General features: G+C 33.0%; 4 protein-coding genes and 1 pseudogene across 7 annotated transcripts; 3 read left to right on the plus strand and 2 right to left on the minus strand.

Annotated features, from left to right (window-relative positions):
- Positions 1-882: 882 nt before the first annotated feature.
- On the plus strand, positions 883-4,363 carry LOC110274598 (linolenate hydroperoxide lyase, chloroplastic-like; annotated as a pseudogene).
- LOC107462075 (fatty acid hydroperoxide lyase, chloroplastic) lies at positions 4,348-7,408 on the plus strand. Its single transcript, XM_016080641.3, has 3 exons — positions 4,348-4,878; positions 6,129-6,510; positions 6,604-7,408. Exons 1-3 carry the CDS (start codon positions 4,462-4,464, stop codon positions 7,245-7,247), a joined length of 1,443 nt encoding a protein of 480 aa, XP_015936127.1. The 5' UTR covers positions 4,348-4,461; the 3' UTR covers positions 7,248-7,408.
- Positions 7,409-8,020: 612 nt separating this feature from the next.
- LOC107462079 (cellulose synthase-like protein B4) lies at positions 8,021-12,148 on the minus strand. 2 transcript variants are annotated; one of them, XM_016080644.3, is made up of 8 exons: positions 11,499-12,148; positions 11,291-11,416; positions 10,587-10,703; positions 10,282-10,494; positions 10,011-10,149; positions 9,734-9,918; positions 8,886-9,239; positions 8,021-8,647 (listed from the first exon to the last, which is right to left on the minus strand). In XM_016080644.3, the coding sequence occupies exons 1-8, from the start codon at positions 12,087-12,089 to the stop codon at positions 8,120-8,122; spliced, it is 2,253 nt and encodes a 750-aa protein (XP_015936130.1). In that variant the 5' UTR covers positions 12,090-12,148; the 3' UTR covers positions 8,021-8,119. The 2 variants fall into 2 exon arrangements, with proteins under 2 accessions (XP_015936130.1, XP_052108422.1); XM_052252462.1 differs by having other exon boundaries at positions 8,472-8,640.
- A 2,338-nt stretch (positions 12,149-14,486) lies between these two features.
- On the plus strand, positions 14,487-15,423 carry LOC107462041 (constitutive photomorphogenesis protein 10-like). 3 transcript variants are annotated; one of them, XM_052253218.1, is made up of 4 exons: positions 14,487-14,736; positions 14,824-14,897; positions 15,033-15,089; positions 15,165-15,423. In XM_052253218.1, exons 1-4 carry the CDS (start codon positions 14,577-14,579, stop codon positions 15,318-15,320), a joined length of 447 nt encoding a protein of 148 aa, XP_052109178.1. In that variant the 5' UTR covers positions 14,487-14,576; the 3' UTR covers positions 15,321-15,423. The 3 variants fall into 3 exon arrangements, 2 of the variants coding, with proteins under 2 accessions (XP_052109178.1, XP_052109179.1); XM_052253219.1 differs by having other exon boundaries at positions 15,033-15,043; positions 15,160-15,423; XR_002366754.2 differs by lacking the exon at positions 14,824-14,897 and having other exon boundaries at positions 15,033-15,423.
- Positions 15,424-16,875: 1,452 nt separating this feature from the next.
- Positions 16,876-18,733, minus strand: LOC127741094 (uncharacterized). Its single transcript, XM_052252605.1, has 3 exons — positions 18,405-18,733; positions 18,000-18,023; positions 16,876-17,495 (listed from the first exon to the last, which is right to left on the minus strand). The coding sequence occupies exons 1-3, from the start codon at positions 18,601-18,603 to the stop codon at positions 17,143-17,145; spliced, it is 576 nt and encodes a 191-aa protein (XP_052108565.1). The 5' UTR covers positions 18,604-18,733; the 3' UTR covers positions 16,876-17,142.
- Between the last annotated feature and the right edge of the window lie 2,987 nt (positions 18,734-21,720).

A 21,720-nucleotide genomic window follows, 5' to 3' on the forward strand; every position in this document is an offset into this window, starting at 1 on the left:
TATGCTCCCTTTGCCGATTGTCCCTTTTAAGGTGCTTCCAATGTCTTTCTCCCGCTTTATTGCAAACTAACTGTCTTGTATTAATGTTGCCATTAACATCCACCGTCTTCAAGTCTTTTCGGGACACAAATCCATAGCACTTGGCATATTTGGCATAAAATTCACAAACTTGAGATTTTGTATCAAACGCCAGTCCCCATATATCTTCGATGGTCATCAGTTATCAACTTTTCCAAACCACCAGCATTAATTATATCTGCCTCTGCTTCATCTACAGTTACATCCACCATATCATCACTTTCGTCGGAACTACACTCATACTCAACACTTAAATCCTCAGATTGATGACCATCCTTATACGACTCTTTGCCATCATTCTCCATGACTGAACTTAAAATTTTAACATGTTAGGTACTAACTAAATGCTAGGAGAATGGAATAGGCAAAATGAACTAAACTTTTTTTTTAATTAAAATTATTGGTCAATCAAATCCTATGAAACCTAAGAGCTATTAGTGCATAAGAGTGTTAAAACAGTTTTTCATACTTAAAAAAATTCGAAGAAACATGTGGAAGTCTAAGCTCAACTTCTAGGTGTTTTCACAGTTTTCTTAGTCATCCCTTGCATTTTCTCAACAGGTTCAATTCAATTTTCTTCTGAATTTCTTGAATTTCTGTGTGTGATTGATTTTCCCTTTTTTGCTTTCAATTTTCCATTAGTTTCTGATAAAGTAAATTCATTTATCATGTGTTTCCCAGTTACAGTTTACTACTTGTGTAACTGATTATTCTTTTCTTTTCTTTTTTCGTACAAAAAATCCAGTTTTCTATGAATATGATTATGGAAAATAGAAGCTTAACATCATTCAATTGTTAGGAAATATGGCTTCGGGCAAAGATGAGACAAAGGTAGAATTCTGAAAATAAGGCAACATTTCTTGTGAAATTGACTGTATTTGTTGTTGTTAATTACTTAGTTATGTTTTGTAATAGTACTGTCCAGGAGAAGATGGCAGAAACTGAGTTTTTATCACCAGTGGTGAAGTCTCTAACAAGAGATGCAGAAGAGAGGAGGGAAGCAGTGGGACTGCTACTAGAACTCTTTGATCTTCCTGTAGTTCGAGGGCAAATTGGAAGAATTCAAGGGTGCATTGTAATGTTAGAATGATCTTCCTGCTTGAGGTATAAATCACTCAAGTTGTCAAACAGCTACCCTAATAATTGAAGCATAGAAGACAGTTGTTTGCTTTATAAGCATTGGAGAATAATCTGAGTCTGTCCATATCAATACTAGAGGGGAACAAAAAAGGAAATATTCTTTTTTCTAGTGGAAATTTGTATTATTAAGGGTCTTTTTTAATACCTTACTGTAAGTTTTTGTGCTCTTGTCATGTTTGGGTCACATTGATTTTTGTTGATATAAGTACTGTAACATTGCTTTGTCATGTACCAACAGAGGGAGAATTCTTCTGTGTATTATTTTTCTTGTCTATAAGATTTTTTGTGTGTAAAGAACATTAGTTACTATATTGAAAGGGATTTTAATTTTAGTCCACATCTTCTCTATTTGGACTTGTTATTGTTTCTATCTTACCATTCCTTTTATTTTAAATCATTTCTAATATAAGGCCCCTGAAAAGAAATTGGGTTTGGCTACCAGTCAATCAAGTTGGTGTTGGGGGACATTTTCACTTACAAGTCAGCAAGGATATTCAGCTTAACAATTTCAACAAGCATATTCATATTCATAACAGCAAGTCAGCAAGAAGTGCAGAAAAAAAGTAAGTTTACAACTTACAAGTGCAATGCAGAACAGAGCAGGTGTAATGCATTTGACAGAACAATCATTAAACTTCAAGTGCAGAACAGAGCAGAAGCAGATTATAGAACTGGAGCTTACCTGTTTGACAGAGTCACAGAGTAGAAGGGCGAGGCAACGGCGAGTTCGATCGGAAAAGCAATGGCGACTGGGCGAGGGCGACGGCGCTGGAATGGCGAGTTCGACTGCGCGACAACGGCGAGTTCGCGGGTGGCGGGTCTGTATCTGTCCTGTTCCTACTCCCTTGGTTGAGTCGGTTCCTTCAGAGTTCAGACCGGCGGTGAGACGAAGAGGATGACGGCGGGCGGCTGGGGGCTGGGGCTGGGTGAGTGAGGTGAGGCGGACTGGCGGAGGGCTGATAGGGTTAGGCTTAGGCGCCGTTAGGGTTGGGGGGGAAAGGGGAGGGAAAGTGGAAACTGGGGTCGGGTGGGGGTGGGGATTGGTAGCCCGTAGGGCTTTTGTTCTTTGTTTTTTTAAATAAACCAAAACGACGTCGTTTTGGAAAAGGAACAAAAGAAAATATTTTCCTGAACCGGTCGGTTAATCAGAAACCGCCGCTTTTCCGGTTTTCATCAACGGCGGCGGAAGATGGACGGAGGTGAGGGAGTGAGATCGATGACGGAGAGAGGAAGGAGGAGCTCGAGGGTGATGGGAGGGATTGGTTCGCGTTTAGCCGGTGTGTGGAGCTAAGGTTGCTGGGTTGGGTAATTGACTAGGGCATCCCAGCAAAACAATGGCGTCGTGCAACGCAGTGAGAGAGATCCAAGAGCAGCGAGAGAGGATAGGAAGAGGAGAGAAGAAAAAGATGAAGAAGATCGAAACTTTTAGAGGCATGAACGATGAAGGTTTTTAAGAGAAGATGAAGAAACCTAAAACTTTTAGAGGCGTGAACATAGAGTTTTGAAGCAGATGAAGAACAATTTTAGTTTTTTGTTTTTTTAATATGTTTTTATTTTGTTGTTTTAATTATTTGAAATTATAAAATTAAGATTAATTGAATTTTATAATTTGATTAATTTAAAAAGGTATTTTTGTCTAATCAAATAAAAGAAGGATGTTTAAGTCTTTTTATTAAAATTAAATACAATTTATTTTTTATTTTTATTTAATTAAAAGAATGTTTTAGTAAAAGTGGTGATATATTATATATTTAAAAAAGAAAAAATTAAATGCTGACGTGGAAAATAAATTCCACATGGCTTATTGTTATTTGTCCATGTTTTAAACGTATCGGTACGTATTAATTTATCATCGTACCGTAGCAATCACCATAAATTATAATAGCATTTTTAAAGATAAGTAGATAAAAATAATTTGAATTATTGAATAATAAATGTTGCTAATGGTGTGCAATACAACAGGTGAAGAATTTCACAATGGACATCCTTAAACGGAGCTCAGGAATATGGGCATCTGAACTAGTATCAAACCTAGACAAAATGTGTGACAACCTCGAATCCACACTCTCCAATTCCTCTTCTGCGAGCTACCTTTTCCCTTTACAGCAGTTCCTCTTCACCTTCCTCACCAAGACCCTCTCCGGAGCCGACCCTTCCGTCGACGCCAAGATCGCGGACGGCGGCTACCTTATGTTTGACCGCTGGTTGGCCCTTCAGCTCCTGCCCACATTCCCCATAGGCATTCTCCAGCCCTTAGAGGAGATCTTCCTCCACTCATTCGCCTATCCTTTCTTCCTTGTCAGTGGTGACTACAACAACCTCTACAACTTCATCAAACAACATGGTACACACCATTATTAATATTATTCATATCTTTGCATGTCATTTTCATAATTAATTAATTGATTATTTTTTCATGCGAATCAAACAAACAGAGGCAAGCTCGAGTTTGGGTTGACCGAAGAAGAATCCATTCACAACCTTCTCTTCGTGCTTGGATTCAACGCATTCGGAGGCTTCTCCGTATTCCTCCCAAGCCTGATTGACGCCATAGCCACCGACACCACAGGCTTACAACGCAAACTGGCATAGGAAGCAAGGGAAAATGGCGGGTCAACCCTCACCCTCAACTCGGTCAAAGACATGCCACTCATCAACTCCGTCGTCTACGAGGTGCTCCGCCTCAACCCACCGGTTCCCCTCCAGTACGCCCGCGCAAGAAAGGATTTCACACTGAGTTCACACGACTCGGCCTTCCGAGTCACCAAGGGCGAGTTACTCTGCGGCTACCAGAAACTTGTTATGCGAGACCCACTTGTGTTTCAAGAACCGGAGAGTTTTAAGCCGGACCGGTTCGCTAACGATGGGGCCCAATTGTTGGACTACTTATTTTGGTCCAATGGGCCTCAGAGTGGGTCCGCTACTTCGTCCAATAAGCAGTGCGCTGGAAAAGACATTGTGCCCCCTTACAGTTGCTTTGATTGTAGCCCACTTGTTTCGTAGGTATGATTCCATTGAGGGGAATTCTAGTTTCATCACTACCCTTCAAAGGGCCAAATGAATTGTTAACCAAAAAAAAAAAAAGGGCCAAATGAATTCCCTTTCAACATTTTTCAAAAAACAATAGCATAACCCAAAACAAAATATAACTTGTTAATATCTTGGTGGAAAGCTAATAGCTATCACACAAGTTCCATCGCCATATAAAACCTTCTCTTTTTCTTTCTTATCCTTTTATAACCTATGTCATTTTCACCTCCTCCACCACCACCATCACTGGCCACTCCGTCATCAGCGCCACCGGTGGATCTCCCATTACGGCAGATCCCGGGAAGTTACGGATGGCCGTTGGTGGGTTCAATATCCGACAGACTCGACTACTTCTGGTTCCAGAAGCCCGAGAGCTTTTTCAGAAAAAGAATTGAAAAGCACAAGAGCACAGTTTTTCGTACCAACGTTCCTCCCTCGTTCCCATTCTTCTTGAACGTTAATCCTAATGTCATCGCCGTCGTTGATGTTAAGTCATTCTCCCACTTCTTCGACATGGATCTCGTCGAGAAAAAGGATATTCTTCTCGGAGACTTTGCCCCCAGCCTCGCCTACACCGGAAACATGAGAGTCGGTGTTTACCAAGACCCTTCCGAACCTCAACATGGCATGGTAAAGAGCTTCAACTTGTTCTTATTAATAATATGATTATATGAATCAACTTAATTGTTTAAAAAAATTGCATGATTCTTGTTAATATGTAAGTTGAAGTTTTGTTTGTTTTACACTGTACTAATTCTTTTGTTAAAGTTTATTAACGGTTCCATATTTACTTAAAATTTGAAATTAAAGAGAAAATAATATAAAATATCGGTTTTGTTAATGTGATATGCACCGAAATTTGATTTTAGTTTTGTGCCTAATTGTGGTGTACTGGTGTAGTGTGTTGAAGAAAAACAAAGAAATTTGTAATAAGAAAAAAAAAGATCGATATATATGTTAAATAGTTTTCAATTTGATTACGATAAGACAAACGTATTTTTTAGAAAGAGTAATATTAATAAAATAATATTTTTAAATTATATATTTATTTTAAAAATAATTAATAAATATAAAATAAAATAATTTTAAATTAGTCTAAATTGATTTTTATTGTATTCCAAATATTTTATGCAACATAATGAGATTAGTCTTCATAGAGGAACATGTTAATAAATCTAAAAAATAAAACAAGAGTAATATGTGTATTGAATAATGAATGAATTTGGGCTGCAAATTAAATATTCAACTTTGATTTATGAATTATGATCTAGCATTGGAAATGGATGTGATAGATCTGTATAAATTAGAAATAAGTCAAATAACCATATATGGCGTTGCGGACCCAGCTATGCATGCTAATGTGGGGACCATCCTAATTATTAGAAGCTAGCGATTGGTGATTGGTCCCAGGATTCGGATTTTTCATGTCTCCTTCAGGTTACGAACGTGGTGAAATGCTTACACGTGGTACTATTTATCTTTTCTCTGTCTTCCCATTAGGTAAAGAGTGAAGGCTCATTTGCATGTATATTTATGTAAAATTAATAATTAAAAATATTAGATAAAATTTTAAAAATTAATTATAATATAAATTAATTAAGTTGACTTTATTTTTTTATTTTAAATTTTAAAAAATAAAAACAATGAAAAATTATTTTTTTTATAATATTATTTTTTAACTAATTTGGCTTCATCCTTAGTTCGCGGAACCGTTTGTATTAAATCAAATGTATTAGGTGCATGCACTACACCTTATGAGATAGAAGCCGAACTATGTATGTGCCTATAAATAAATTATAATAGAATTTTTAAAGATAAGTAGACAAAAATAATTTGAATTATTGAATAATAGATGTTGCTAATGGTGTGCAATACAACAGGTGAAGAATTTCACAATGGACATCCTTAAACGGAGCTCAGGAATATGGGCATCTGAACTAGTATCAAACCTAGACAAAATGTGTGACAACCTCGAATCCACACTCTCCAATTCCTCTTCTGCGAGCTACCTTTTCCCTTTACAGCAGTTCCTCTTCACCTTCCTCACCAAGACCCTCTCCGGAGCCGACCCTTCCGTCGACGCCAAGATCGCGGACGGCGGCTACCTTATGTTTGACCGCTGGTTGGCCCTTCAGCTCCTGCCCACAGTCCCCATAGGCATTCTCCAGCCCTTAGAGGAGATCTTCCTCCACTCATTCGCCTATCCTTTCTTCCTTGTCAGTGGTGACTACAACAACCTCTACAACTTCATCAAACAACATGGTACACACCATTATTAATATTATTCATATCTTTGCATGTCATTTTCATAATTAATTAATTGATTATTTTTTCATGCAAATCAAACAAATCCAGGTAAGGAGGTTGTAAACAGAGGCAAGCTCGAGTTTGGGTTGACCGAAGAAGAATCCATTCACAACCTTCTCTTCGTGCTTGGATTCAACGCATTCGGAGGCTTCTCCGTATTCCTCCCAAGCCTGATTGACGCCATAGCCACCGACACCACAGGCTTACAACGCAAACTGGCAAAGGAAGCAAGGGAAAATGGCGGGTCAACCCTCACCCTCAACTCGGTCAAAGACATGCCACTCATCAACTCCGTCGTCTACGAGGTGCTCCGCCTCAACCCACCGGTTCCCCTCCAGTACGCCCGCGCAAGAAAGGATTTCACACTGAGTTCACACGACTCGGCCTTCCGAGTCACCAAGGGCGAGTTACTCTGCGGCTACCAGAAACTTGTTATGCGAGACCCACTTGTGTTTCAAGAACCGGAGAGTTTTAAGCCGGACCGGTTCGCTAACGATGGGGCCCAATTGTTGGACTACTTATTTTGGTCCAATGGGCCTCAGAGTGGGTCCGCTACTTCGTCCAATAAGCAGTGCGCTGGAAAAGACATTGTGCCCCTTACAGCTGCTTTGATTGTAGCCCACTTGTTTCGTAGGTATGATTCTATTGAGGGGAATTCTAGTTCCATCACTGCCCTTCAGAGGGCCAAATGAATTCCCTTTCCATGTGTTTTCTTTGAGGTGGATGTGTTTAATCCGAGTTAAGGATACATGCATACATATTATTAGAATATAAGGAAATTGTAATTATAAGTAAACTATAGCAGTCGGCATCATTTAAATTTTTTCAATAAAATGTTTTTATTATTTTGAGATATTTTAGAATATTACTAAAGTTATGTGATGAGCATGCAATTAATCACATTCAATCTTGTTAGTAAAAGGATAATAAATTGATAATAGATATGTTGTATTATCCTTTGGGTGGACCAATATATATCCTTGTCTACTCCCTCACGAGTTGTTATCACCTCCTCAGCTTCACTTCTAGAGCTGCACAGGAATTTACTTACTTTTAGCTATTCATCCAATTTCTTTTATTTAATAATTTATAACATATTTTTAATTTATATTTTTTAATATGAATAACTAACTGTTAACTAAAAATAATAAATTTTATTTATCCTCTAGAAAAACAAAAAATACTCCAGTGGAAAGCATAACTCAATATTAATTTCAAATAATATTTATAATAGTGTTTCGACCTAAAAAAAACATATTTATATCTTTGTTCTTTGTAGTTATATTTCATTCTTTTTATAATTGATTTATAACTCAAATTTATTAGGAAAGTCAATTTTACATTTATAATGATGGAGAACATCATTATTTCACTTTTTTATTCTCTTGATTGTTAGATCGAGTTATTATCGACAGATCAAAATATAAAATCAAAATCGTACATAAAATTAGAGAAACAAATAAAAAATATAAAATAATAGCAAGATTTAAATCCAAAAATTATAGGATTTACTCGAAATTATTAGAAATAATTGACTTATTCAAAATTGTAATGGTTGAAAAATTTAACTGCTTTGGCTCCTACATAATTGCACAAACAGAAAAGCCAGCAGAGTTGACTTGCATATTGTGGATAATGGAATCCCATATTTTCCTCTCCCAAACAAGCCTTTCAAGAATGGCAAGTAACATAGAACCACATAGGCACTGCAAAACACTTCACCAAAACCATAATGTGTGTTGCTCCCTCTTCTGATTGAGAAGTTGATAACCAAAGCAGTGAGTTGAACAAGCAAAATAGTTATCCCTGGTAGAAAGATGGGAGACTCGTTGAAGGTGAACCTTCCAGAATTCCCATCGTCACTAGAAGAAGGTTCCTCTTTCTTTGTTATTTCGAAGACTGTGTCTGATATTCTCAGTTGCTTGAGTATTATAGCCAAGAATCCAAAAGAGCAGGAATTCATGGTTGTTATTCTTGCCATCCTCTGGTTGTTCCACCATGTCCGAATTGACAACCCGCTTAACACTTGCTCTAACAATGTAGATACGTTGTAGATCAATACCAGTGTAGCTGGTATCCATAAACCTGCTCCCTACATAACCATAATTGTGCATGAAATTAAAACATTGTCCAAATTCACAAATGCTACATGAACCACTAATTTGTGTGTAACTCTTGTACAACTACTATAAATAGGTATACTAGAATTAAATTATCTTATAATACATTTATTTGTATCGGTTGCACAAGAATTATATACAAATTAATATCACATGTATAAAACGTTATTATTGTTAATACCAATTGTATGTAGTAAGTTTTGTGGTGACCTGATTTGGCAAGAAGGTGGAATTGGTGATGATACAATAGGCAGGTAGAAGAGCATAGCAGATTTCAGGGACAGATCTTAAGGCCCAAGTAGTGATCCAAATATATGCCAAACATTCTCTCAATTGTAGCTTACCAAAAAGGGTCCCAAAGATAGGACAGTGCTTGCTTAGGAAAATTTCAAGCAAGCCAGAGGACCATCTCTTATGTTGGGCCATCTGGCCTATACTATCTTGAGGTGAGCATCCCCTAAATGCTATTGGATCTGTTGTGCAAAATTCAGATCTCCAACCTTTTGTGTGAAATCTCAGCCCAGTCAACACATCCTCTGATGTTGACCCATATATCCACCCCACCTGAATATTCTCAAAACAAACATAAAACAACAACAAATTAGCATTTTACCACAAATACCCAAGAAAATATAGGTAAAAAAGGGAATCTTCTTCTAAATTTACATTAAAAATAATGTATCTAAATAATCCATTGTTCAAATTTAAAAGGGTAGCTTTGATTCTTTTAAATGTGATTTTACTTATTTCATATATTATATAACAATTTTGTACTGTCACACTATTTAATAAGCTCCAGATATCTCATCCTGTATGATCCCAATATTGTACTTAAGATATTCCCCAATTCTATAATGAAAAATTATAGCTGCTTCATTTTTTGATATTACACATTCTTTTATGGTATATAAAAATATTTTTTTCTCATATTTTACGAACATTTTTAATATATAAATGAAATATGTAATGCAAGGTGTTATAAAAACTGGATGTAAATAGTCAAAAAAAAAAATAAAATTGATGTTATATAATTTTTCATATCCTATTGGCATACTCACCTGTTTACCCCAGGCGGTGTTGTATTCATATTCACAACTAGAAACCTTGTTCACTTCCTCATGATCAAGGTGTATGGAATTATCATTGGAAACGAATGTCTTTTGCTCCAAAGCACTAGCAGCTGATTTGACGAACCCCTTTGAATTGCCAAATGTTTTTGTTTTTTCCTTTTCTGATAATATTCCTGCCAAAGAGAGCAAGATGTTATGAAATTGAGAATTACTTATACCATATAGTAATATAATTTTGAATATAGCTTAGTTTAATTATTAGTACCATTGATGAAAACATGATCCTTGTTCCCATTTTGAATGTCAAGATCGGGAGATTTGCCGTAAATAACTTTTCTCCTGTGGAAACAATTTGTTCCTGCATATATGATCCCTTGTAGTCCTGCAAATCCACTTCCTATATACTGCATTTTTTTTTATAACAAGTGAACATTAATTTCTTAATACACCTTATTATTGCTTCTCATCATAGTTCATAGATAAGAAATGACTACGGATAATAAATTTCTTGTGTGATATGATAAGAAATGACTCACCAAAGGCAAAGCCACTTGCTGATTTCCAAAAGCGTCATCCTTTACTGCATCATAGAATCGCTGTGGACATTGAACGAATGCAACTTCTTTTTCACCGTTTGAGTCCAACAAAATGCAGAGTGCGTGTAGAACAACCTCAGGATTGTTCACATACATGTCACAATCCACATTCAGCATAAACGGAGCATTTGTCAACAATCCAGAGACTCTAGTCTGTTCATAATTTTAAATCAACAGACTCAATAATAAGTTTTCATTCATGTCATATTGGAGTTCTAGTTATGAAGAATGATTAATCTAATTACCAACACATTCATAGCACCAGCTTTGTAATGATGTGGATGTTCTGGTCTCTTCTCTCTGGATATGTAGATCAAGTGGGGCACCCCATTTGAGACCCCTTCTTTGTTCTCCCATATCACCTATTAACAAGGTATTATTAACTAATTTAAGAACCAGCTTTAAGAAAATACAAAATAAATAATACATCATAAACTTGGTTACATTTCTAGGCTATAAATGGATGTAACATTGTAACTGATTATAGGTTGACATAATTATACATACCCTTAAGAAAAATAGTCATTATTCTATAGGTAAGAAAATTTTATTAGATTCTATTAATTATATTGTAAGTCTTTTTAGGCTTGTGAGATCTAATATAATGTATTCAAGTGGTAAAAAACTGGCAAATAAATGAGATCTCACTTTCCCACTTTATTTCTTTGTCCGATTCAGCATTATGCGCATATTTTGGGATTCATCAATTCAGTCTTGCAACTTGCAAATTTTTTAATTCATGGGTAGGTTGAAATTATCTAAAATAGCATGTGTGATTATTATTACATAAAAAAGAGGACATAGTGGCATATTCGGTCAACTATAAAGACAAGAAATTATTATTAATTGCAACCTTTATGATTTGTATGTAGTGCTAAATGTTAGAAACCAATAAATTCAGTAAAACAATTAAGAAAGAAGTGAAACTTTGTATACACATTTTCTATACCTTAACTATGGTGGGATGATTTCTCTGCTGAGTTTCTGAGAAGTCTGCAAATTCGTCAACAAGCTCACATGGAATAGATTTTTTATCTGCATTTTGAATCTTCTGGCAAAGTAGCTCATACTCCTCCTGCATAAAGAAATAGTATTGTATCATAACTATTTCAAGAAAATACTACATACTATTCATTCAAATAATTATATATTATTACCTTCATTTTCAACCTTTGTTGTTTAAATCCAGGGATGTCGCTGTTATAGGCTTTAGAATCACCTGAGAAGTATCTAAACGGTGCTCTAACTTGCACATTGAACTTCTTGCAGAAAGGAACCCAAAGCTTTGCAAACTTTGAAGCCTCCACAAGAGCATAGAAGGTATGAGGGGAGCAACCGTCATCGGAGACATAGCAAGAAAGCTTGTTGGAAGGGTAATCAAGCGCCAACAGTGAGAGAACAGTGTTGACCGTTATGATTGGTGGTTCAAGAACTGGATCTGCCGTTGTAACAAACAGGTCGACAGGTGGAAGATGAGGAACCCGAAGGAAGAGGCGGTTAAGGTAGGTTCTTGTGTGTGAAGGAGTCCATTTGGTCGAAATGGTGGTGAGGAAAGTGAAGGTGAACCATGACTCGCAGAGGAGAGCGAGGAAGGAAGGGAGAGTGAAGAAGTTGTAAAGGGAACAGAGACGGTAAGAAAGAAGCATCAGAAGGAGGAGAAGAGTGATGGAATCCATGAATCTTGAGAATTTGTGCTTCTCCCATATTTTCTCATAGAGAGGGAGAAGTGTGATCTTCGTGGTCGCCATTAACAAAACTGTAACTGTAAGTCTGTAACTGTTTCTGTTTGCAGACTGCAGAGTCACACTTTTCGGAAATCAACGTGCCTTTATTTATAATGCCGCCCCGCCCTTGTGACTCAATTTATTCTGCATTTTGTATCAATTTTGCATATGTTAAATTATTATTAATAAAAAAAATTAAATTTTGTCAATAAAATACATAATAAATATATTAAAAATTTAAACTTCACAATTCTTTTTCAGTTTATATTGAATGCATATAAGGCTTTATAGTGTTTTTTGTTGTCTGTATGAGGCTTTATAGTTAACAAAATACATTTCCTTTTGAAGTTAAATTGTAGATGTGAAACTAAGACACTGGGGGCCACGCTTAGTAGACGATGAGAGTGAAAATACGATTATACGTAATTTTCAGTATACTTTATTTATGAGAGAGCCACCAACTGATTCAACTAATTAAGTTTAACTACTAATGTAATCGGATGAATAAGATTGGTTGAACAAGTAACTGTCTGTTGAACAGCAACTGTCTAACTGACAAACTTGTTAGTTGTTATAGCTAATAAAGTTAAGGCCCTGTGTGGTGTGACTTGTGAGGTCCTTTTTCTCCTAACCAGTTATAATCTCCAGTCTCCATTCTTCTTTGACTAGCTAGTTTCTCATTTGTTTCTACAAAAATCCTTCAATAGATTTATAATAACCAGATAACTGTGGAGAAGCAAAAATATAATTTATCTTATGTTGAATAGTTCGGACATAGTAGTGCCCTTTATCTATACAAATTTTTATATTCATGATTATTTTATGATAATATTATATTTCAATATAATTAATCTTGCGTGTGTGGATCAAGTCTAAGTGATACAACTCGTGGTTTGAAAGACCCTAAAAATTTTAATATAATTAAAAATCTTGCTAATTGGGTATTGTCTTAGAAGTTAAAAACATTGGTTCAGATTTTAAAATAAAAAATACATTAAAAATAAATATTTTGAATTTATTAATTGACATTATCCTAATAATTGGTACATAAAATACTTAAATATTGATCTTTCTAATAAAAACTTTTCTGTATTTATTTCTTAAAAGTGGCTTCAATTAAAGTAGTAAATCATAAACAAGTCATAAAAGTTTCAGTCATTCACGTTAACTGAGCTTGTAAAAAAGAAAGTCAGATTGAAAAAAAAATGTTTAAGCTAATCCAATAAATAATGATAGTTTAGAGTGTTTGGTTTAGCATTAAAAATACAAAAAGTACGTTTAATTTAACGCTAGAAATTTTTGTTTGGCTAACTTTTTTTTTTAAACACGTCAATATGATTTTGGATTTTAACTTCCGTTCACCAGAAATACCGGTGGTAAAACAGGTTGAATTCATCAGGCCAACTCGTCAAACTCGAGACGGGTTGGACTAAGATTTGAAACCCGCCTAATTTATAACATCTGTCAAACTCGTACCGCCAAATTTGCGAACTTTGACGGGGTAGAGCGGATTGGACCAAGGATTTTTATTTTTTATTTTTTTAATTAAATAAAAAAATGATTACTACTACAAAATTAATAATTATATAATTTTTAAATACCTTTTTTTATTCTTCTTTTAGTTATTAACTTTATTTATTTATTTTACAAGTTCGTATATATGTTCAAATTATGTGACTTATTTTTTAAAATAAAGATGGTTCTATTAACAAATATTATTTTGAACAATTTTATTGAAGTTAAAAAAAAGATAGTAAAAAAATATATTATAATTTGACTTTTTTTATTTGTATTTGATTTTTTAATTATTATTTTTTTGTTAATTTTAATGAATTTTATTTTTTTAAAAAAATAAAAATAGTTAAGCGGACTAGCTTGTCAGATCACCAAAAGTGGAACGAACTAGCATTTTGAACCCACTTTAGTTGCGTAGGATTGGCCGACCCGCCCGTTTATAGTGTTGGCCTAAAACAGGGGGTTGGAGTGGACGGATCGCTTTGCCACCACTAATCAGAAGCAATAAATTATAATTTTTGCGTTTTTCTTTTGCGTTCAATTGTTAGATTAAAAAATTAATTAAAAAATTAGTTTTTTTTTTTACTAATTTTATCCTTCAATCTCATTTATAATAAGAAATACTAAGAACAATCATAATAATTTTTTAATTTTATTTTTTTTATGACTATGCTTTATAAATAAATATTTTTTTAATGTCATTGTTAAATAATATAAATTTATATTTTTTAATTATTTTTATCTAAATATAATTTTAATTTAAATAATATTTATTTTAATACAAAATTATTAAACATAAATGACGTTGATACTAGCTTGGTTTTATCAAAATTAAGTTTATAAAATCAATTTAATATAAATTACCGTCCATACAAACTTTAATCCAAACTCACTAAATAAGAGCAGGGTTATCGAAACCATACACTGGTAGTGGCTATGCCAAGAAGCTATTGAATCTGCAGAATGTGCAGCTCTGTGTGACTCTGACTCTGAGTGATGATGACATCAGGAAGACCCTCTTCGAGCTCAGCACCAACCTATTCATGGGCGCCGACAACGTCTGTGTCAGCATCGAGCAAGAGGATACATAGGGAGATGGTGGAGCTCAACAACGACCCTCCTCCACACTGCTCTGCCACCATCATTGGCCCCCCTGGTCTGCTCTGCTATGCTATGCCATTTCAATTCAATTTCTAATCTTAAATTCATATCTGCTCCCTCTCTCTCTTTCACTTGTCTACAGAAACTGCATACCAAAGTGGCATATTTTTCCTTGACATCATATTTCTTTCTGATTATCCCCTCAACCCTCCCCAAGTACTCCTAATTGATCATCTTCAGTTCTTCACCATGTTTTGTTTGCTAGAATTAGAATACTTAATCCTGTAAACTGATTTTGTTCTGAGTAATTCAATATGTAAGTTCTGCCTTGAATTCTTTTAACTGTTGAAGGATGGTTGGAGTCCAGCACTAACCATTACCAAAGTGCTAACTGCAATTAGATCACTTGTAAGTTCTTCCGCTCTCCTCAACCTCACAATGTGGAATGGATTCACTTAAGAGTTATGATGATGGTTGTTCCAGATAACGCTGTTGTCCCTGCCATTGCTCACTTGTATTTGGAAAACAAAGCAAAACATGATCTTGTTGCTGGAGAGTGGACTGCTCGTTTTGCCAAGTGAATTGTTCAAGCCTTTTAACTTCTTTTGTACCATGTTCTTTAATGATGTCTATATGTGAATACTAGTTCATACTTAGCTTGTATCTCCTTCTCACAAGCTTCAGTAATAACATAAGCAAGATGTTGTTATTCTCAAACTCAATCTATGTTTTCAATTTGTGATCGCAATCAAGTCTACTACTTGTCAAGCTCAATGATCATATGGAATGTTATGTATTCACATAGTGTATGTTATATTGAGCCAACTAAACTATTGCACTGTTAGATTAGGTTTGGGACTTGAAAAACGGGATTTGTCATAAACTCATAATACTTAGTGTATCATAGTTGCTCTGTCCATTGGGCAAAAAAAAAAAAAGGTAGTCAATCATCCCATTTAAATATAGTTAACATTTGTCAAAACTATAAAAATGGAAAGATAACAAGTAATGGGATTTAGTTAGAGAGTTCCTTGATGATTAATTAAGAGGATGAAAGTGGAAAGTTTTGGTTTTCTAATGCATTTAATGCATCAAAAACTTAAAAACTTTACATTTGGTTTATATTTTTTTATTTAATTTTTCTATTTTAGTATCTTTGAAGAGTTTCTTTAGAGTATTTGTTAGCCTTTTTTTCTTCAATGTATTTTCTTTTCACTGATTAGAATATTCATTTTTGAAAAACAAAAAAGTTATGGCAATTAAAATGCCTGTGCATTTTGAGAATTTTACAGCATGTCCCTTTCCTTCAGCCCCCAAATGACCACATCCTCAAGTCACCCGCCACTATACAATCATCAGAGTTCTTCATCAGAGTTCTTGAATTTTTCTAAAAATTTTCAATCACAATTGTGTTGAGAAGTCTACAAAATGGAATAGAATTTGTCCATAGATCGGGGGCCTTTAGCATCTCCATGAAATTACTTTTTCCATATTGGAAAGAACTCGCATATTCTTCAAGGAAGGAATATTTCTTTCTCCAAGTAAATTATAGCAATTAGATACTACTACAATATAAGCACAATTTTCTATGAAATGAGGAATCCCAAAAAAAAAAAAAAAAAAAAGGAAAAAGGTAGAAATTTCCACCCTTTTTTTTCAGTATGGGGCTATGGGCCATGAAGTTGGGATCACGAGGTACATGAGGACAAATTACATTGCCCCCATTGCCGTATTTGATAAATGCAGTTTTGCAGACACAGGCATTGCTATGATTGACCACTACTTGGCAAGGCATATGGTATTTGTCTCATCATTATATTATCATTTCAGATTTGAGAACAATAAATTGTATTATCTTTTGTTGCATATATCAATTATAGTTTTTTTTTAATTTCTTTTTATCTTTTAACTTGAGTTAATAGCATCCATAAAAAATGGTTGTTTCTTATATCATTCTTACTTCATATTCATCAAAAGAAACACAATGCAATGTGTTAAATCACTATAAAAGGTTGTAGCCTTGTAGGTCATGTTTGAGCATTTTATAATGATTGAGAAGAAGGGACAGGAAGAGACAGAAAAACAAGGAGAAATTTACTCTCCTTTACCAATTGGATGGAGAAAAAAAAAAGACTTTGAAGGTATTTCAATCTTTTGAACTCCTTCTCACTTGACACTCTTTTAAACATAGAAAGAGACATAGTGAAAGACCTTTGTTTGATTTGTAGAAGAAGTATGAAGGAAAGTTCTTAAAAGAATAATATGAGCTGTAGAAGTTTCCAGCTTTCAACACCCAAAACATGTATAATAAATTCCTAGTTAAAAATACAACAGCATTTGCATTGACTCTACACTTGTGGCTTCTCATGAATACCTTAACTTTCATATGTGACCTATTATGTTGATGATTTGCTATTCAACGAAATGAAACTAGAGGGCAACAATGGAGGCTAAATCATGTCTAAGCACTCTGTACTTTTGCTTTTGCTTGAGACTTTGAACTGGATTTGGTGGCCCCTTCTTTCCACCCTTTCTGGCGAGCTCTCAGCTCCCACAACGCAGTTAGCTTCTTCTGTGCCACTAATGACGCCTCGGACCTTTCCCTGGCCTCCTCACACGTCTCCATCCCTGAATTGCACTTGTCTGATTCCTTCTGATACTGAGATGCAACCTTCTTGGCCTCAAGTAGGGCTATGTCGGCACGGTGCTGGTTTTCCAAGGCTTGAGTTTCCCGCAGCTTCAATTCTTCCGACAGTAGCTCCACAAAGTTCTTTTCGGTGTCTCCATTCACCTCCGGGTTGTGCTTTGCACAATCTTAACAATTAATCAAGAAAAGAAACATCAGTTAGTAAAATGAGTTAAATCTAAAATCCAGTAATAGAAACAGTATTTTTGGGATCACACAGGTGCAGGTAAAATAAAATGTTTACTCTTGAGAGCAATTTATGTAATAAAAAAGAGTCACATCTTATTAACAGCATGATGTAATCCAAACAAGTCTACATCCAAATTTGTTTAGTATTCATTTCTGTGAAGTGGACACCAAATCTAGATAGATGTAAAAAGAGTCTATATTGTATTCAACAGATCCTAAAAAAACCAAACACAAGAAATCTGCCACCGATCATAGAAAGGGGAAAACACACAAAACTATAGGGGAAACAAGCTAGCTTAGTGCTCAAAGTGAAAGTAACTTTCAGTTGAGCTTCTACCACCACACAAGTGTGCATTACATGGAATCACAGAGAGGTTATGATAATAACAATAAGCAGTAATGTAAATATGAAGTTGAAGTTCATTTAGGATAAAGAAACCAACCTCCAATTGAAGCGTTGCTAAGACCTGCACAAATAAAGACAAAAAAAAAACTGAAATAAGCATCTTTTTAGCTTAGATCAAGTGAAAGGAACCATAAAAAAAAAAAACTATAATTGCTCCCACTGTATGCATTGCATATCACTGAATCCCGAACTAACACAAGTTCCTTATGCTTTCTCAATAGTCATTGATTCCGAATACCAATTTTAATAACAATAAAATTAAAATAGAAATCTAAACGAAGATCTCATAAAAGTTCCTGTATTTAGATCCAAAGTAGAAACAGAACAACTGATAAAAAACAGTTATAAACAGAGAAAACAGGGAAAAAAAGAGGAATTGATGGGAAAGTTGTGAACTTTGAGATGAGATCTAAGAACCCAGAAAGGGGGATGAGAGAAGAACCTTGAGGAAGAGAAATAAGGGGTTGGGAAGAGCAATCGCAGACGCAAGGAGCACAAGAAGAAAGAGAAACAGAAGAAGAAGCAGCAATGGCTTCTCGGAGGTGCCAATAGAGAGGCGGACCCAAAATGTAGCCTCCAATGCAGAGCGCCACCACCGCCAAAGCTACCCTCACCGCCACGCCATTCACACTCACACCCATCTGCTGCTTCTTCGCTCTTTCTTTCTTCACCGACTTCCACTACTTTTTTTTCAACTTCAATTCCAGTTTTGAAGCGAGTTTTTGACTAACACTGTTGCTGCCTTCCCCAATTTTCCAACTTCAGTTATAAATGCAACTTAGCATATATTAATTGAAGGATTGCAACTAACTTTGAAAAACGATTCACAAATTCATTTTTTCCCCTTTAATTTTTAGGATTTTTTATTTATATAAATTACATTAGAAACAAAATCATCATATTATCCTAGATAAATTCTTATGATAATTTATTTATTTATTTATTTTTGGTGACTAATTTATTTATTTATTTATTTATATCACCATATAATGGTATTTATATTTAAAAATATAAAAATTACTCAATAAATATATGAAAATACTCTTCACTTTTTAAAATATGAGATATTTAAGTTCTTATAAAAAAACTTATTTATTCTAATATATTTTAAACAGACAAATTTAAATGTCTTGCATAACAAATATTTTTGTATTTTTAATTAGTCAGGGTATATATGTGGGTCGAGTAAACTCGAGTTTGTTTTGACCTGAATCCAACCCTAAATAATGACCGGGTCTATTTTAAAAACTTTTTTTTAACCAAAGATAGGAAAACTCGAATCCGCGATCTCTTACACTTTGTTTGGATACAAAATAAAAAATGGATGAAAAGAAAATGGGTGAAAAGAAAATGAGAGGAAATAAAATAAAAGAAAAAGTTAATTTTTTTTGTGTTGTTTGGATGAAGAAAAAATAAAAAAAAAAGAAAGTAGAAAAAAAATTTTCTTTTATTTGGATGGAAAAAAAAAATAAGAAGAGAGAAAATCATACCTAAATGAAATTACATTAATACCCTTCATAAATTATAATATACCAATGTTATAATGACAAATTTGTAATTTTACCCATTTTCTACTCCAATTTAAGTTTTTTTCTCAATTTTGGAGAGAAAATTTTAACATATGTCCCACATGTACTTTTACATTTTTCATTCATTTTCTTTCTTCATCCAAACAATGGAAAACTAATTTTTCCATCCATTTTCTTTTCTTTTATTTTCTTTCCTTCTAAATTCTTTTAAATCAAACAAAGTGTTTGATGAGTATGAGGAGATTATACAATTTGAGCTATAACTCATTGGCCTATTTTTAAAAGCCTTACCCGACCTTAGATCCGGTGAAATCACACTACTTTCAGATTATACTAAAATCCAGTCTAGACCGATAGAGTTCGGATCTTGATAAATTTTATATCAAAAAATTATAATGCTCTTATTTATAATGAAGAAAAAAACATACTTATTATCGAGTAGTTGATATTCATATTTGAATTGAAATTTTTTCATAAATTCTAATTTAATGCTTCTTTGGTCTATTTTCTAATTCAACAAGTGTGAATAAAAATAAAACAATGAGCTTATAATTAATATAACATAATATTAGAATTAATTTAAACATGTACCTTTTTTAGTTTTCTTAGAGTACACATGGACCAGTGAAGTCAGGTTCGCCTTAATCCGGACCCGATTTTAAATAATGATCGGATCTATTTTTAAAATTCTTACTCAATTTTAGATAGGGACGGATCCATAAATCTAACTATGAAGAGGCCAAAAATTAAAATTTTATATAATCAAATATAATGAGATATATTTGATAATAGATATAATTATAATTAAGTTTTTAATTAAAAAATTAATAAATATTTGTCAAATAAAAAATTATCTCGGTCTTTATAATTTTTTCATAATTTTTATGATTTTACATCTAATAAAATATAAAATTATCTTTTTTCAAATATTTTGTTAATTAATTTACTTTAGTAAGTATTTATATGCTACGAATTAAATTTTTATGTTTTATATTATTATAAAATATGACATAAAATAATATAAATTAATCTCACTAACAATTTGTTATGTGAATTTAAAATATACTAAAGTATTTTTATATAATAATAGAGGTAAAAAATAATAAAAAATAATAAAAAAGAAACAACTAAATTGTGAACTAAAAAAAGAATAATATTATTATAAATAATATTAAAGTATTTTTTTATATGATTATAGAAGTTAAAATTAATTTTAAAAAATAAATATAAAAAAATTAAATCAAATAAAAAATATAAATAATATAAATGTATGTAGAGAAATTTAAACTCTAATACATAAAAAATATTAATTTCTTTTATTGTTACTAGCTATTAAATTTTACTGTATATAATTCATTTATTATAATAATATATGAGTTTAAAATTTATTGAGGGCTAAAGTTACCACTTATCCCCTTTAAATCAGTCCTTAATTTTAGACCTAGTATAATCACACCAAATTAATTTTTAAAATATTCGAATCTAAACAAAATCTTCAAACCGAATCGAATCATGTACACTTTTAATAAAAAATACAAATGTCTCCAAATTAAAAAGTTAATTTTTTTTAAAATATATGTATACCTCTATATAATAGTATTTATATTTAATTTGTTCATATACCACATAATCTAAAGTAATTAGTAAGTCTAGTTTTTAACGCATTAAGATGATAAATCTCTACTCTTAATTTTTATAGAGATTTAACATGAACCTACTTAATATCTAAGTATTTTCTATATTTATAGGTTTTAATAAAATATTTTATAAAATAAATTTTATTAAGATAAAAAAAATCAGTTACAAACGTATAATACCTCATTCATATTTTTTGATAGAATGTTTTATTAATTCAAAAAAAATAGGATAAAACATATAGATAAAATAAATGTAGCTCAATATTATATAATTCTTTTAAATGAGAAATGATTATATATGTATGTCTGAATTTAGATTTAATTCTATGTGAATTGAATTAACATGATTCAATTTATTATTTTTGTAACATATACATGTAAATTAAATTTAATTATTCAATTTAATATTGATATAAATTATTGACATTTATTATTTTTAAATTAATTATTTATTCTATATTAATTTTAACACATAAAGGTCAATAAAAAAATATTCACTTTTGAATTCAAATAAAATATAAAAAAATCATAACGAATAAGAATAAAAATTCAACTTTTGTGTTTTAGTTCAAATTTAAAAAAATCTACATTT

Source organism: Arachis duranensis, chromosome 8, assembly GCF_000817695.3.
Source record: "Arachis duranensis cultivar V14167 chromosome 8, aradu.V14167.gnm2.J7QH, whole genome shotgun sequence".
NCBI lineage: Eukaryota > Viridiplantae > Streptophyta > Magnoliopsida > Fabales > Fabaceae > Arachis > Arachis duranensis.